The 16,832-nt window shown below is 44.3% G+C and overlaps 1 protein-coding gene across 12 annotated transcripts in view; it reads right to left on the bottom strand.

Moving 5' to 3' along the window:
* SAMD12 (sterile alpha motif domain containing 12) overlaps positions 1-16,832 on the bottom strand; it is a 527,847-nt gene that overhangs the window by 259,063 nt on the left and 251,952 nt on the right. For all 12 annotated transcript variants that reach the window (XR_008702261.1, XR_008702260.1, XM_055546361.1 and 9 more), the window contains exon 4: positions 1,103-1,243. Coding sequence is in view for 10 of the 12 variants with exons in the window: in XM_055546361.1 (XP_055402336.1) it covers positions 1,103-1,243 (141 nt within the window). In the remaining 2 variants the exon portion in view is untranslated. The remainder of the gene's footprint in view (positions 1-1,102; positions 1,244-16,832) is intronic.

Genomic DNA, 16,832 nt, shown 5'->3' with positions numbered 1-16,832 from the left:
AGTTTTCTTCAAGATTCAACTTTATTCTGTCACTTCCAGTTATAGGGCTTTTAAATGCTTTCAACAAATTGAAATTATTAATGATTCTTCTTTAGAACTATATGGTTGCAATATTCCAGTTTTAAATTCTCCACAGTCTATTTAAAATTTTATTCTATTTGCTTTTCAAGATGATAAATAGGGTTTGCAAAATTCCTAGAAAGTGTGTGTATACATACATATGTATGTACATATGTATGTGTTATTGTTTTTAGTCGCTAACTCATGTCTGAGTCTTTTGGGACCCCCATGGACTGTAGCCTGTCATGCTCCTCTGTCCATGGGATTTTCCACGGCAAGAATACTGGAGTAGGTTTGCCATTTCCTTCTCCAGGGGATCTTCCCGACCCAGGGATGGAAACTGCATCTCCTGCGTTGGCAGGTAGATTCTTTACCACTGAGCCACCTGGGAAGCCCCCACATGTATACACACACACACACACACACACATACACACACACACATATATATATACACACACATGGACAGAGACATACCTCTAAAATGTTTTTCTCCCATTAGTAGTGAAAAGTGAAGTAAAACAAAACAGAATAAAAATGCCACTTATATCATGGCCATATGAACTACATATGAACTCAAATCCCAAGGACCCTGCAGAATGGGTAGTTAGACTAAAACGGCGGGGCTGCCCTGTACTGTTGTGCAAGCTGCACACTGCACAACTCTAGGGGGTGCAATGGTATCCTGATCTATGTTACTGGTACTCTTTGGGGCTTATGCAGTGCGCAACCTCTATAGCTGGATGTGATGGATGACCTTGAAATTAGCTCAGATAATTGTTTATTTATCCATTACTCATCTGTACCTCCTTCCCCCTAGGGAGCTATGAAAAAGAGAAATTTTAGGAGGGAAGTGACCTTTAAATCTATATATATATTTTTTAAAAAGATGAAAGAAATTCTGCAAAAAAAAAAAAAAACACAAAAACCAAACCCCAAAACAAAACAATCCAGTTTTTCCCCGGCTCCCCTCTGTCATGATGGTAAGGGTTTCTTTCCTCCCGCCTCCCCTCACATCCACTCGCTAGGCAGCAGCAGGGTACCTTGTGTGAGTAACTGCAGGTTTCTGACTTCTTCTCGCACCTTCAGCTGGAGCACCTGTTGCAAGATGAGCTGCCGGAGGTTCTCCTGGGCAATCCCCATTCGCTCAAGCTTTTTGTCTGTAAGTCTCAGCAGGGCTCGCCCTGCAGGGTTTTAAGAAATAAAAGGAAAAGCAAATGAACAACACTGGAAAAGGATTTCCGTCTTCCTCTGGGCTGACCTTGTCCTAACAGAAGTCTCCATCTAAACACAGACACTTTAGAATAGAGGGTCCTCCTTTGTGCCCACTGACAGGAATGGATAGGCAGGATGGATAAAAAATCCACAAATTTAAAAAAGCACTTCAATTTTCATCTAGTATTGGCAAACCCCGACTGACCCACGCATTGAGTTAAATAGAACAGCAACATTTTAACCTGGGTATTTGGGTCACGGATTGCAGGTTTCCATAGAAACAATGCTCTCTGTTGGGTGATGGGTTCTGAGGCTCGCCTATAGGAACCCGTGCCACTGATGAGCAGCCTGAAGAGTTAGATGCTCTAACTATGGTTATAGGGAAACTCCAGCAATGATTAACCAGGTTACAATAATGTTTCTGTGAAACATGCATTTAATATTCCAGGTTCCATCGGCAAGCATCCACCTCCCATGCTGCACCCCTGGTGCTGGGCTGGAGTTCCATCTTTGGCTGGTGGAACCTAGGCTACTGTTGATTTAGTCCCTAAGTCATGTCCAGCTCTTTTGTGACCCTATGGACTGAAGCTCACCAGGCTCCTCTGTCCATGACATTTCCCCAATATTGGAGTGGCTTGCCATTTCCTTCTCCAGGGGATCTTCCCGACCCAGGGATTGAACTTGCATCTCTAGTATTGGCAGGTGGAATTTTTATCACTGAGCCGCCAGGGAAGCCTGGTGGGAGCTATGCCTTAGCTCAATCACCAGTCTAAGGCCAGGGTCCAGCAGGGCTGAGCGTGGGCATCGAAAATACTACAAAACAAGGAGCCTCAGGTGTGAGTGCCCTCAGAAAAGACACCCTGGGCCCTGGGTAGCTCGGATAGTGTTGGTTAGTGTAAGTCACTCAGTCGTGTCTGACTCTTTGAGACCCCATGGACTGTAGCCCGATGGTTCCTCTGTCCATGGAATTCTCCAGGCAAGAATACAGGAGTAGGTAGCCATTCTCTTCCCCAGGGGATCTTCCCAACCCAGAGATCGAACCCAGGTCTTCTGCATTGCAGGTGGACTCTTAACCAACTGAGCCACCAGGGCAGCCTGGCATAGATTCCTTTCAATCCCTTTCTATTCCTGGTGTGGGGGTAGGGTCCTGCATGCTTCCCTTGCTACTGTGATTTCTATCAAATTCTCCAACTCTCTCCACACTCTGCCTGCCCTGGAATAAGCACACTTCCCTTTGGAGAGTTCAATGTAAGAAATAAAGGGAATGATTATTGCTAATGCCGCAGCACCCCCCTGTACTCCACACCCCCAGGCACCAGACTTGCAGGTCTTTTTTCACTTTAACTCATGACGAATAGACACAGTCCACCAGTGATTAAAGGTAAGTCTTTGGGTACACTTCGCTATACACTTCGGGAACTGAGTTCTCTACCTCCTTGAAAAAGAAATCCAACAGTCCAAAGGTGGGGTTAATGGGCATTTTTTTCTGAGGAACAGTGAAACCTAAGTGTCTTCTGAGTAGAGACAGGTGAATGGGGAGAAACAGTTAGGAGCAACCTGTGCTGTTCATGCCTCTCTTTCCTTTCCTTTAATCTTTGCTAAATGCATCAGTCAGAGTAGGTTAGGTTCCATGCTGCAGTAACAAGTAGGCCCAAAATATCAGTGGCTACAATGACGTTTATTTCCTGCCTATTCTCATGTCAACTGCAAGTCCATCTATTTTGAAAACTGCTGATCACTATATCAGAGGGGAAAGAGATGTGCTGGAAGGTCTCAGAGCAACAATGAAATGCTCAGCCTAGAGTTACTGACAAATCTTTGGCCAGAAGTAATCACAGGAACTTTCCCACCCACCAAGGGTCCACACATGAACTGTGCTTCCATCACGTGCCACGTAGAAGTGGGGGAAGAGACACATTTCATGGGGAGAACTGATGAGAACCACACCAGTACTGATTTGGCTCTGGACCGGTGCCTGGCAAGGAAGTGAGTGCAGGAGGTTGTGGAGGTGGGTGCTGGTCTGAAGCCTCAATAAAATCTGTACGAGGAAGAGGAAGGAGAGGTGGGGGAAGGGGAACCTGAGGAAGCTTAGCAAGAGCGGGCAGGTCATGGCAGCCATGAGAAAGGAGGCAAGGGACATGTACAGACACACACACACTCTCAAGTAATCGTGTCTGTCTTCTGCAATAGACAGAATGATGCCCTTTGGCCAAAGATGTCCACGTCCTCATCTCTGGAACCTGTGAGTTTGTCACTTTATACGACCAAAGGGACACTGCAAATGTGATTTCATTAAGGATCTTGAGATGGTAGAGTATCTGACATTATCCATGTGGGTCCTTATAAGTGAAAGAGGGAGACAGGAGAGCCAGAGAGGGGAGAGATGTGATAACAGAAGCAGGCACTGGAGTGATGTGGCCATGAGCCAAGGAACTGAGTTTCTACGCAGTGGAAAAGGCAAGGGAATGGATTCTTTCCCACACCCTCCAGAAGGAATGTGGCTCCACCTTGATTTCTGCTCCTGAAGACCTATTTTAGACTTCTGATCCCTACAGCTCTAAGATAATACATTTGTGTCATTTTAAATCACTAAGTCTGCAGTAATTTTTTACAGTAGCAATTGGCCTTGTGACTGGAACTCAATGTGCTTTGGAGAAGCCAACTCATGGCTTTAGATTTCCTTTCCAATTCCTTTCTTAGTTTCTGGACACTGGCGTACTCCAAGGTGAAGAGCTAAGGAGTGGTAAGTCTAAGTCCAAGGCTTCTAGGACAGCCCTGCCTTCAAATATTCTGCTATCAGACCTTGGTCTTGAAATTTCATTCAGAAAATACATTATGGGACTTGGGTATCATTTATGTGGCTAATTGGCCTCCAAATAGCAGGAATCTAGTGCTTTATACATGGAGAAAGCAATGGCACCCCACTCCAGTACTCTTGCCTGGAAAATCCCATGGACGGAGGAGCCTGGTAGGCTGCAGTCCATGGGGTCTCGGAGAGTTGTACACGACTGAACGACTTCACTTTCACTTTTCACTTTCATGCATTGGAGAAGGAAATGGCAACCCACTCCAGTGTTCTTGCCTGGAGAATCCCAGGGACGGGGAAGCCTGTTGGGCTGCCGTCTATGGGGTCGCACAGAGTCGGACACGACTGAAGCGACTTAGCAGCAGCAGCAGCAGGGGACTTTTCTGGTCGTCCAGTGGTTAAGACTCCACTTTCCAACACAGGGAGCTTGGGTTCGATTCCTGATTGGGAAACTAAGACACCACATGCCACCAGTGCAGAGGGGGCACCCCCAACCAGAAAAAAAGGCTGGTTAAAAAACGAAACACACAATTCAGATTATCTAAATCCCTTCCACCAGCAGACTGTAGATATCATCTCACTTTCTGTTCCTCATCATTTGGGCTGTGGTTTCATAAGCTGGAACATTCTGCTGAGGTGTTGGTAGGGCAAATGAGAACTTTGGTCCTGAGAGGTTGGCTGGTCCATCATTAGTGCTAGTAAGTCAAAGGGAGGGTTTTATTCTACTGTGCATGGCTCAGTTTCTTTACAAGCAAAGAAACCAAGATGCTCCCATCTAAGAACCTCCAACTTCAACATTTCCATTAATGCATCTGACATATCACAGTGTGGATACAGAAGCCCAGTCAGAATGTTATCTCATCAGTTCTGAATGGGTAAGTTACAAAACTTGTATAATAGTCTGTGCATTTCACACTATGTGGTACAAACAATTATACCTATCAACATTTCACCTCTTACATGCGTGGCTGTTCAAGTTGTTCTATCAAACCCTGAGACCGTAAGTGTTCTTGCTGTTGTTATTTTTTTTATTTATTTTAATTGGAGGCTAATTACTTTACAATATTGTATTGGTTTTGCCATACATCAACATGATTCTGCCACGGGTGTACACGTGTTCCCAATCCTGAACCCCATTGTTTCCAATGATAGAAAGGAAAATTGAGAAAAGCTGAAGAATATTTAAAGCATGAGAGTTTTTCCTAATTCCTACTACTATACTTTAGTTGTGCTTTATCTTCCTTGGTAAGAAAATAAAAGTCTTAGACTACAGTAGAGAGATTAAGGGAAATTATATAAGAGAATTTCCTGATAAAATATCTTCTGGAAAAGATCATAATATGTACACCAAGGAATTCAGGAACAAAATCTGATTTGCTGCCATCCCTGGATGGTTTTTACGGAACCATTCAAGCCTGTGGTTCCAAAAACTCTTGACAAGCATTAGATATTTTATAGGAGCAAATGCCTGGGCAGCCTCCTCACCAAACACCTCCTGCTGATCACAGAATAGAGTGTCTAAACAAGAGTGAGTCATGGGAGTGATAAGGAGTCAACAATCATCAATTATATCTCGTTTTTTGGCAATTTATATTGTCACTTTTTGTTGCTTATCATAAAAATCCAACTGTTAATTTAACAAACATTTTTTGAGCACTGACTGTGTCCTTGTGACTTTGCTATTCACTCTGGGGATAATGAGGAACAAGACAGTCAGGGTCACTCCTGGAGCTTTCAGATTGATATGCAAGGCAGATAATGATCAATGTTTACAGGTGTGTCAATGTTAAGAAAGGGCAAATACGAGAGCCCAGACTGGGTGAGCTAAACTAGTCTGGGTATCAGGGAGCTATCAGTGAGTAGGATATATTTAACCTGTACTTAGGGAGTAAGTAATAAGAGTAAGTAAATCAGACTAAGACCACTGGATAAAACCAAGATTTTTTAAAGAGTCCAGTAACCATGTAGATGGGTTTCCCTGGTGGCTCAGTGGTAAAGAATCTGCCTGCCAAGCAGGAGATGCAGGTTTGATCCCTGGGTCAGGAAAATCCCCTGGAGAAGGAAATGACAACCCACTCCAGTATTCTGGCCTAGGAAATCCCACGGACAGAGGATCTTGGAGGGCTATAGTCTATGGAGTCTCAAAGAGTCAGACATGACCTAGTGACTAAACAGCATCTAGATGAACGAGGAGGCTGCTATTACAGACAGAAATTAGAGGAGTGCTCTTAGGACCTTTATACTCCTGCTGTTTCTCACAGAGTGTCTTGACTGACCACATGGCTCTGTGGTCAGACGCCTACACAGGGAGAGATCAAGGAGAGAGAAGTCTTCTGAGGACCTCCTTGGTGGTCCAGTGGCTAAGACTCTTCATTCTCAATGCATGGGGCCTGGGTTTGATCCTAGGTCAGGCAGGGAACTAGACCCCATATGCCACAACAAAGATCTGTCACATCCAAATAAATAAATAAATATTACTTTTAAAGAGGGCGAGGGAGAGAAGAGTCAACCCAATTTCAAAAAGGAAGCATCACCTAAATTTTCTGATACTCCAACTGGTGCCAAATGGCATTTTGGTGATCCAGGCTGTTGGGCCTTTCACAGACTCATAGATTGGAGTTGGAAGAAGCGTAAAAGCCTTCATGTTGATCATTCTCGTGCCTTTTACTTCTTTCCTTTATGAAGTACTTACTGAGCACCATCATATGCCTGACCCTACTCTGGGTATTGGAGCTGCAGGGAAGCTTACCACTCCTGCCGGAGGAAAACACACATAAACCTATATATGAGGGCAGACAGGGCCCCCTACTGGAAGGATGGTGCTATTACAGTTAAGGTGGTGAGAAAGGGGTCTCTCTCGAGGTGACCTTGGAACACACAGAAGTGTCAAGGCAAATAGAGGAATGTCAGGAAGGTTGGCGTCACTAGGGCAGAGAAGGCAAGAGAAGTGAACCTAGGAAATGAGGTCCAAGGGAAGGCAGGGGCCAGATCACACAGGGCCTTCCAGACTTTGGTGAGGTCTCCTGAGTTTATACTCAATGGAGACAGTTTTGAGTAAGTGATAAACTAGACATAATCTCATATATGCAAAGACTCCCTTGGGTTACTACGTGGGGAATGAACTGGGAGTGGGGAGTAAGTGAGGAGCAATGGCAAGAGCCAGCACACCACCAGGGCAGTCAAAACAGGAAGTGGGGATGCCTCACTCTAGGGTGGAGGTAAGGATATAGTAAGAAGTAGTAGAATTCTAGGGACTTCCTTGGTGGCCCAGCAGTTAAGACTTAACCTCCCAATGCAAGGGGTGCAGGTTCAGTCCCTGGTTGGGGAGCTAAGATCTCCCAAGCCTCGTAGCCAAAAAAATCAAAACATAAGACAGAAGCAATAGTGTAACAAATTCAACAAAGACTTTTAAAAATGATTTAAAAATTAATTTTAAAAAGAAGTAGAATTTTGAATTACGATATCTACAAGTGGGGTGTGAAAGAACAGCAGACATCAGAGATAAACTCAGGCTTCAACCTGAATCACCAATGGCTGGGGGCTGCATTTCAGGGCAGGAAGTTGAGTCACTGCCCCCAGACAGGATGTCCTAAAGGGAGGAAATCATGGTAGACCTAGTGCTATTATTATTTTTTTTTGAGAGTACTTGGGATTTAGAGAAGTGATGAAAAGTATGGAATTAAACAAAGGAGGACAGTTAAAATATTCTTTCCTGCCCACAGTGTTTTCATTCGTTCAATACTCTCCTCAATTCCAAAGCTGTAAGGTGGCTGGGGTCAGGTAAGCTCACACACTTCTAGTGGAATTTAGAGAAATCAGAGGGACCTCTTATGAGCCAAGGTCTGTACTGCTGAACCCTAACAATGGTCTTGGGTGCTAAAACTGTTTCCTAGAACCCCTTGCAGAAGTTCCAGCCCTGGAATATTCCGAGAGGAAGTTCACCCAGCTGAAACGTGGATCTGATGCTCTGCTAGCAATCTTGGAAAATCAGAATTTTGCCCCAACTGAAGCTTAAGCATTACACAGAAGCTGTAATGTGTGAGGGCTAATACAATGCCAGCTCCATAAGAATAAGAATCTTTCCTGTCAGGCTCTCCACCGTCACACGTGCCCCAATGTTGCCCATGTGCTGGTACACAGAACGATCGAGATATATTTATTGAACGATGTCCTCAGAGTCACTAAATGCATGTTGTCTTCTTTACTCACATACTGATGATCTCAAGGTTGTTAAACTAAGTGCCTTTTCTGCTGCAAGAGTCATTGTTGGACATCAACAATGAGAAATTGAATGTAATAGAGGGCATTTTATTGGGGTTGAACACAGAAACACCTGCCAAGTTGAAAGGCATAGAGAACTTGGGAATAAATGACCACTTCACCTTCCTACAGGCTTGAACGTGAAAGTGTTAGTGGCTCAGTCATGTCTGACTCTTTGTGACCCAATGGACTGTATCCCACCAGGCTCCTCTGTCCATGGAATTCTCCAGGCAAGAATACTGGAGTGGGTAGCCATTCCCTTCTCCAGGGCATCTTCCCAACCCAGGGATCGAACCTGGGTGTCCTGCATTGCAGGCAGATTCTTTACTATCTGAGCCACCAGGGAAGCCCTCCTATAGGCTTCACAAAAGACAAATGCCTTTTTCTGCTTTTGAAAAAGCACCCAGTGAGACTACAAGCTTTGCTGCGCAGATGGGGAGCAGGAACGGGAAGGTGACGATAGACTTGGGGAGTGGTGTCCCAGTTTCCCACAGGTGCCCTAACACATTACAAACACAGGGCTCCAAACCACAGAAATTCACTCCTCATAGTTTAGAGGCCAGAGTTCAGCTTTGGTGTCACTGGGCTGAAATCAAGATGTTAGCGGGACCACAACCCCTTCTGGAGGCTGTAGGCGAGGATTCCTTTGACGCTTCTAGCTTCTGCTGGCAGTCACGGTCCCTTTGCTTGTGGCCACATTGTTCTAATCTCTGCCTCTATCTTCACATTACCTTTTCCTCTTCTGTGTGTATAATCTCATCTTGCCTCTCTCTCATAAGGAGGCCTGTGATCTGCTTTGTATGTGTGTATTAGTCTCTCAGTCATGTCCAGCTGTTTGCGACCCCATGGACTGTAGCCTGCCAGGCTCCTCTGTCCATGGCATTTTCCAGGCAAGAATACTGGAGTGGGTTGCCATTCCCTTCTCCGGGGGATCTTTCTGACCCAGGGATCGAACCTGGATCTCCCACATTGAAGACAGATTTTTTACTGTCTGAGCACAGTGAAGCCTGTAATTTACTTTAGGGCCCGTTTAAATAATCCTGGAAAAAGCTCCTCCTGGGAAGACCCTTAACATAATCCCATCTACAAAGAGTCCCTTTCCCTAATAAGGTAATATTCATAGATTCTAGGGCTTAGGACCTGTGTCTCTGAATGACCATTATTCAGTCTGTTTTAAGTTGGAAGCAATCTCTGAGAGTTCTGAGTATGGCAAAGGGTTCATTGTGCTTCCCGTGAGGAAATGAGGCTCAGAGAAAGTACTTGACTAAAACCACACAGGAAATGGGAGGAGACTTGTGTCTAGACACGTGTCTGGTCTGGTCTCTAGTTTAGGTGACCCCAATCCTCTGTTCAGAGAACTATAGCAGAAGCCCTGGCATAGCTTTCAAAGGTGACTGACTGCATGTTGCAAGGCCTGATGGGAATTTCAGGGTAAGCAGGAGGGGACCGAGGATGCGGCTTCAGCTCCGACCCTACTGGAAAGTCCTGATGCACCTACAAGTGAGCAGGGGATGCCACTTTTCCTGAAGAATGATGACGGGGACTCTTTTCTTGCAGAAATAGAGGTCACTGAACAGCTCCCCAAACAAACAGCCATTTGTGCATGGGACTAGCTCCAAATCGGATGCTGGTAAAGGTGACACATGAGGTGGATGCCTCGGCTCTACCCCAGTCCTGGCTGGGCCAAAGTAACAGAGTGACAGGGGCTGGGCACACCACCAGGGACCACAGCCTGAACCCATGTTTCTTCCATCTCACCATGACTCCAAAGTCACAGTTTCTGGAGTAACGATACAAGGAGAGAAGCATAAACATAAAAGTATGCGATTATGAGCTAAATGGTGCAGATAAAGGCTCCGGAAAGCACATGTGAGTCTTAATCGCCTCAGCTCTACAATAGGGCTAAAAATGACCCTATTTCAGGAGGTGACTGTGAGGATCAAATGACAAATACAAACACGTGCCCTTTGCAAACTGGACCCACCATGACGATGCCATGTGGGAACTACCTGGGCACTATGGTTCTCTGGCTGCCTGAGAATGCTTCCTCCTGCTTCCTTCCACTCCCCCTCACAATAATAGCAACATTAAACACTGTTCCAAGGGCTTTACATGGATTACCTCATTCTCAACAACTCTCTGAAGATACTATTATTATCTAAATCAATTAAAAGCTACTAAACATAGCTAAAGGTCACATATTTACTAAGCTGCAGATCTAGGAGACAAAAATATGTAGAGGCCGTGCTTTAACTACCTCCGTAAACTGCCACCCAGCAATTCTTTCCATAGCCTGACACTTCTGCCAATTTTCAGGCAGGAAAGGCAAGGGTTAGGAAGTGATTACTGCGCCTGAGGACTTAGAAGCAAGCAGTGGGAACACGGGAACAACCTCACGATGCACTAGGCTGAGCTCACCCTTCCAGTCCCCTTGCAGTGGAGAATGACAGGGGAATGTGGGGTCTTTGAGGGGAGCCGTCAAACAGCTTCATCCCTCCTTCTTCATAGGTCTACGTCAGTACCAGGGATTGAACACATCTCATCTTTTGCTTTTGGTGGGGAGGGCTGTTCCTCCTCACCTGGTCGGGCTTTTGTGTGCACGCCAAGTCCCTTCTGTTGTGTCTGACTCTTTGTGACCCCATGGACAGTAGCCCGCCAGGCTCCTCTGTCCATGGGATTCTCCAGGTAAGAATACTAAAGTGAGTTCCCATGCCCTCCTCCAGGAGATTTTTCTGAGTCAGGGATCGAACCCACATCTCTTATGTCCTCTGCCTTGGCAGACAGGTTCTTTACCCCTAGTGCCACCTGGGAAGCCCTGGTAGGGCTTTCACTAAGTTAAAAAGTCCCTGCAGGACTTTTCAAGTACTGCATCATTTTCTTGTTATGTTTACCTTTTATTTTCTGATCCCTTCCCACCTCCCATTATGTAAGAAAGTTTAAATCACCTAGCTAGAGCCTGACTCAATGGAGGCACTGAACAAATTTCTTAAATTAATGCTGGGTGTGTGACCCAGACAAGGTCAATAACATTTACTAGAATGATTATGATTTCTAAAGAGGGATGCTCTCTGTCTTTCTTAGATTATGTCCCAAGGGGCAAAATAAGCTTAGACTTGCTGTCAGCGGCTGTCTCTGCCACCATATGGAGAGAATTTGTTGGAGAATTAAGCCAACAGAGAGAGAAGAGCTGAGAAGAAGAAAGGGGGGTGGTGAGAGCAGAGGAAGAGAGGGAGGTAGATGAGACAACATTATTTGATTTCCTGAATACAGCCCTGCCTGAAGTCAGATATTCCTGGGTTTCTCATTGATAAAAGTCAATATCGAGGGGGAGAGGGTAGGGAGCAAGCTGAGCTCATGTACCATATGTACTCCAAGATAATCTTGACTTTCAGAGTCAAGCTTATCTGCGATTCTCGATTCTCGGTTGAGCTGCGTCCTGGCCTGCTTATCACCATTTCAAGAAAGCCCATCAGGAGGTAGGTGAGGAAGAATAATCAGAACCTGTGGTAACTTATTTCCAAAAAGTTAATTATTGGCAAATTTTGGTATTTTAATTATGATACCTTACAAATTATGTGGAATATGCCTTAAGACCAACTGGATACTTCTGTATGTTAGATGCACCTGGGTTCACCTCCTTATCTAATTACACCAGAGGTTATAGACTCAAATGCTGTCAGGATAACATAACTGTGTGAAGAGGACCCCTCCACGGGACGACTGGGACTAGGTGGATGATGGTGGACAGGTCAGTCTGGCTTTTTTCCCCCCCTAAAATGTGCAATTCTGATACATTTTTGTTATGCTAGAATACAGGCTGTGTGTTACTTTTTCTATTTTTAAGCTAAGAATGGAAAATCCAGAAGTTTCATGAAAACTCCTAATTTAAAATTTGCCCCCACCTCATATTATAATCCAAACAAAGCATGTAGATGGGTCATATCTGACACATAAATTGCCACTTTCAATAGCTGACTTTTAACCTTTCTTCCACCATGTAGTGTTGAAAAAGACTCTTGAGGGTCCCTTGGAAGCAAGGAGATCAAACCAATCAATCCTAAAAGAAATCAACCCTGAATATTCACTGGAAGGCCCGATGCTGTAGCCAAAGCTCCAAAACTTTGGCCACCTGATGCAAAGAGCTGATTCACTGGAAAAGACCCTGATTCTTGGAAAGATTGAAGGCAGGAGAGGAAGGGGATGACAGAGGATGAGATAGTTGGATAGCATCACTGACTCAATGGACATGATTTTGAGCAAACTCCAGGAGATGGTGAAGGACAGGAAGCCAGGTGTATTGCAGTTCATGGGATCACAAAGAGTCGGACATGAGTAAGCAACTGAACAAGAGCAACAGCCCCCACATCCCACCCACTGGCAGTGGAAAGGGATTCAGGCAGCCCTGCCTTCAGGATTTCAACTGAGTCCAGGGTCTGAGATTCCATTCTGTGGGACCTATTCTAGATTATCAGCTAACGAGACCAAGGGTGGCTGACGACTAGTCTGAACTGGCTCTTTGTATTTTTACAACCTAATGTGTAGTGCAAACCTATCTTCTCAGGTAACCTCTAACCCAGGTCCTGATTTCCTAAAGGTAACTGGGAATCACTAGCACCAGAGTGAACAGGACTCTGAGGTCAGCCAACCCATTGCCTCACTTCCTGGCAAGAAGGTGCACAAAACCTTCCAAGACCAATAAGTCCCCTCTCATTTCTACCTGAGAACACAGCCCACTGCCAAGCCCAGTCACTTACTTGGCTGCATTCGGAATGATTCGCAGTAAATTAAAGACCGCTTCCCTGTGTTGAGGAAGAGAAGGTTATTGGGCATTTGCACCATGGTCACTGTGAGTAATTTACCATACTGACGGGGACTGTATGTTGATTTTTTAAACCAGTCTTGGATAAAAAAGACTTTTCTCTTTTAATTTTTAAAAAATTTATTGGTTTTTTTTTTTTTTTTTTTTACTGAAGTATAATTGATTTACAGCCTTGTGTCAGTTTCTGCTATATAGCAAAGTGACTTAGTTATACATATTCTTCTCCATTGTGGTTTAATCCTAGGATAAGATGACTGTTTTAGATAATCTAGGTTTTTGGTTGAATATATTCAGGTGCCAATGATGTTCAAAGGAGGAAATGAAAATAATGCTAATTCCCAGCCAAAGTATTAATATAAAGGTAAGAAATTATAGTGCTTTTCAAACAGAGGGAAAATGTGGCCTGTGCACTATTTTTCGGCTCCCTAAGAAGGCACAGCTTCCAAACAGTAAATTAAAGGTTAAATCCTTGTATGTTGTTGGCAGAACATACAGTTACCAAATCCTCTCCAAAAATTAATTTAAGAAAACCTTAAAACATTTTGTTTGGGGATTCTGTTTTAGACCCTGGGAAAACTCAGTAATTACTTCCCTTGTACCTCAGAGAGGATTTTTCAAGCGAGGAAGTGTAGTATCAACTTATCCAAGACTATGGTTGAAGATTTATGATATCATAAATCGCCTTCAAGGTTTTTTCTGCTTTGGCTAGGTAGACCAGACCTGTTGGTGCATCTGCTTTTATTTGTCAGTGTTTATATGCATGGCTTTGGGGATTCTCAGGTAATCGAATGTCACTAGGTGAGCAACCCACCGTGCATTGGGCATCTTTCTAAATTAATTACCAGGAAGCACGTGAGATATCGACAGTCTCCCCCTCCCCTGTGGTATTCCACTCATGGCCGTAAACCCAACATGTACAGAGCCAGAAGAGGTGGGTGCTAGGCTTGCTGGTCTCTCTGCACAGATTCATCCCAACCAGTGACCCAATGCCAAAGGAATGTTTACAAATGTTTCAAAGCTTTTTTCTTTTAACATCTATTTGGCTGCGCCAGGGGTTAGTTGCAGCATGCGGGATCTAGTTCCCTGATGAGGGATCAAACCTGGGTGCCCCGCATTGGAAGTGCGGAGTCTTAACTGGACTGCCACAAGTCCTAACAACCAGACCACAAAGCAACTATGTGATAAAATCCTACAGCAAGAACCATGAAAACTTTGGTGAAAAAGAAAGAGGTCTTGGGTTTGGAGTTGAAAGTCAGGGTTGGCTTGACCAGTTACTTGCTCCATGGTTACTATTCTGATGACTCACCTTTCTAGGCCTCAGTTTCTTCACTTGTAAATTTGGGGATGAAATGATACCTTCTGCCCCATGTGTGCTAATTAAGCACTCAATGAAGTGAGTAGAATAGAGACTGTCATTGCCATTTCTAGGACCAAAAGAAATGTAAGGTCCTATAGGGAATGGTGTAGTTCACTCCAAAACTATGATGGAAGCACCTGGAAGAAGGACATCCTGATGGTGACACTGGGAATCCATTCTCAGGATGTTGGGGTAAAAAGGAAAAGAAAATTTGACTTAGTACATCCCAAATTTCAAAAGTCATTAATATGACAAGCAAATGCAGTGGATCTTATTTGCTTGACCTTGTCTATTTGGGAGCTATTGACATTTGGGGCTCGGCATTCCCAGTGGCTCAGTGGTAAAGAATCTGGCTGCAGCGCAGGAGACATAGGTTTGATTCCTGTGTTGGGAAGATTCCCTGGAGGAGGAAGTGGCAACCCACTCCAGTGTTCTTGCCTGGGAAATCCCATGGACAGAAGAACCTGGTTGAATACAGTCCATGGAGCTGCAAATAGTTGGACACAACTGAGCAACCAAACAACATCAACAACAAATTCCTTGCTGTGGGGCTGTGCCGTGCACTGCAGGAAGTTTAGCCTAGATGCCAGCAGCACTGGTTCCCAGTCGTGCTGGTCAAAAGTGTCTTCAGATTTTTGACAAATGTCTGCTGCAGGGCAAAACTGCCCTTGGTTGAGAACCACTAATATAGATGTTCACTTTCAACTAATTGAATGCTTACCCAAGAGACAAACTCATCCTCAGCTTTGGAGGTTCCATAGGACTTGGGCAGATAAGGAGGCAAACCAACACAAAACATACTTTTGAGAAAGCACCTACTATGTGTCAGGCACATTCCCATCCATCGCCCCACTGAGTCCATAAATCATGCTGGGAAGCCTTCTTTTCTCCATTTTAAGGATGCAGAAACAAGCCATGGAGATAAAATGCCAAAGCATACAACTAGAAGAACTAGGATTCCAGTTCAGTTCTACCAGGAAAAACTTCCATGCATTGGGTCTTGATGGCCCTCAAAGCCATCAAGCTTAACCATAACATTTCAAGTGACGTTTAACTAAGACAATAACAAAAGTGAAATCAGATTCCTCTGTTTGATAAGTGATGAAAATTTGAGGAAAGCAAGACTATAAAAATTGACTGATACTGTTTGGCATTGCTTCAATGTTGAAGAGATAATAAAAAAATGCACATGTTCATACTGTTCCTTTCTGTCCTCCAAGAGGGAGTAAAAGTAAGGTCATCAAGCTTAAAGTCCAAAATTTGATGTCAACAAGTTATACCACTAAAAGTTATACTGGAATAAGATAAGCAGCACAATCAGATTCTCTTCAACGTTTCTTGTATCTCTGTCTCCCTACAAGTTTTGCTTCCTCATGTCTTCCCTGCCCCCATCCCCTTCTTGACTGTTAGGCTTTGAGGGCTGACTCAAGTCTTAACCTCTCCCAGACTCCCCTGAGAATCTACAGGTAAAACATCCGGTGGTGTTACAGAGAGGATGTCTTTCCCCTACTTAGAGGCACTTAAAGCACGGGTACATCTTGTCATTTTTCCGTTGCTGACATTCAGAATACTGCTTAATAAACTAGTGAAATAATATTTGGACAGAGTCAAAATGAACTTTGTCATTGGAAACTCAAGTTGGAGGGCATGGCAGACCCTAAGGCCACCAGTCCCATGTTGCAATTTCCTGTATATTTGAATTGGCTGGCTTCACCATGTCTACAGTGCCAATACCCCGACTTTGCAATTGCAGGCTTGCAACAGCCCCCTGGTAGTCCAGGCGAGTGTTGGTGTTAACGATTGTGGAACTTGAGACATGGATGGATGGATGATAGCTTTATTTTCTCCCTTCTTTCATCCCCAGGATTACAAAGCTGGAACAGGAGGAAGGCAGAAAGAACAGAGTGAGAGGAGAAGGGAGAGGGCTCGTGTTAGGATGAGTGAGATCACCCCTGAAGACTGGCAGCACAGGGGAAGGGGGAACTGGACGACTAGACAGCAAGGACCAATGGCTTTATGATGGTCAAGGTCATGTCTGTGGAGTCAGATGCTTGGGTGCAAAACAGATCTCCACCAATTACATGCCATACTACCTTAAGCAAGTTACTTAATCTGACTTAAGACTTCATTTACCCACCTTCCTAATGGGTGGGATAACAGTACCTCTGTTGTAGGAATATTTATGAAGATTAAATGAGATGATATAAAGAAAGCACAGTGCCTGGTACATAATAATCTTTCTTTTTCTTAAAGAATTATTTTAATTTATTTCACTGTGCTGGATCTCAGTTGCAACACTCAGGATCTTCTTTGATC

The sequence above is a fragment of the Bubalus kerabau genome, chromosome 14 (genome assembly GCF_029407905.1).
Source record: "Bubalus kerabau isolate K-KA32 ecotype Philippines breed swamp buffalo chromosome 14, PCC_UOA_SB_1v2, whole genome shotgun sequence".
NCBI lineage: Eukaryota > Metazoa > Chordata > Mammalia > Artiodactyla > Bovidae > Bubalus > Bubalus kerabau.
This window is presented reverse-complemented; position numbering and strand designations above follow the sequence as displayed.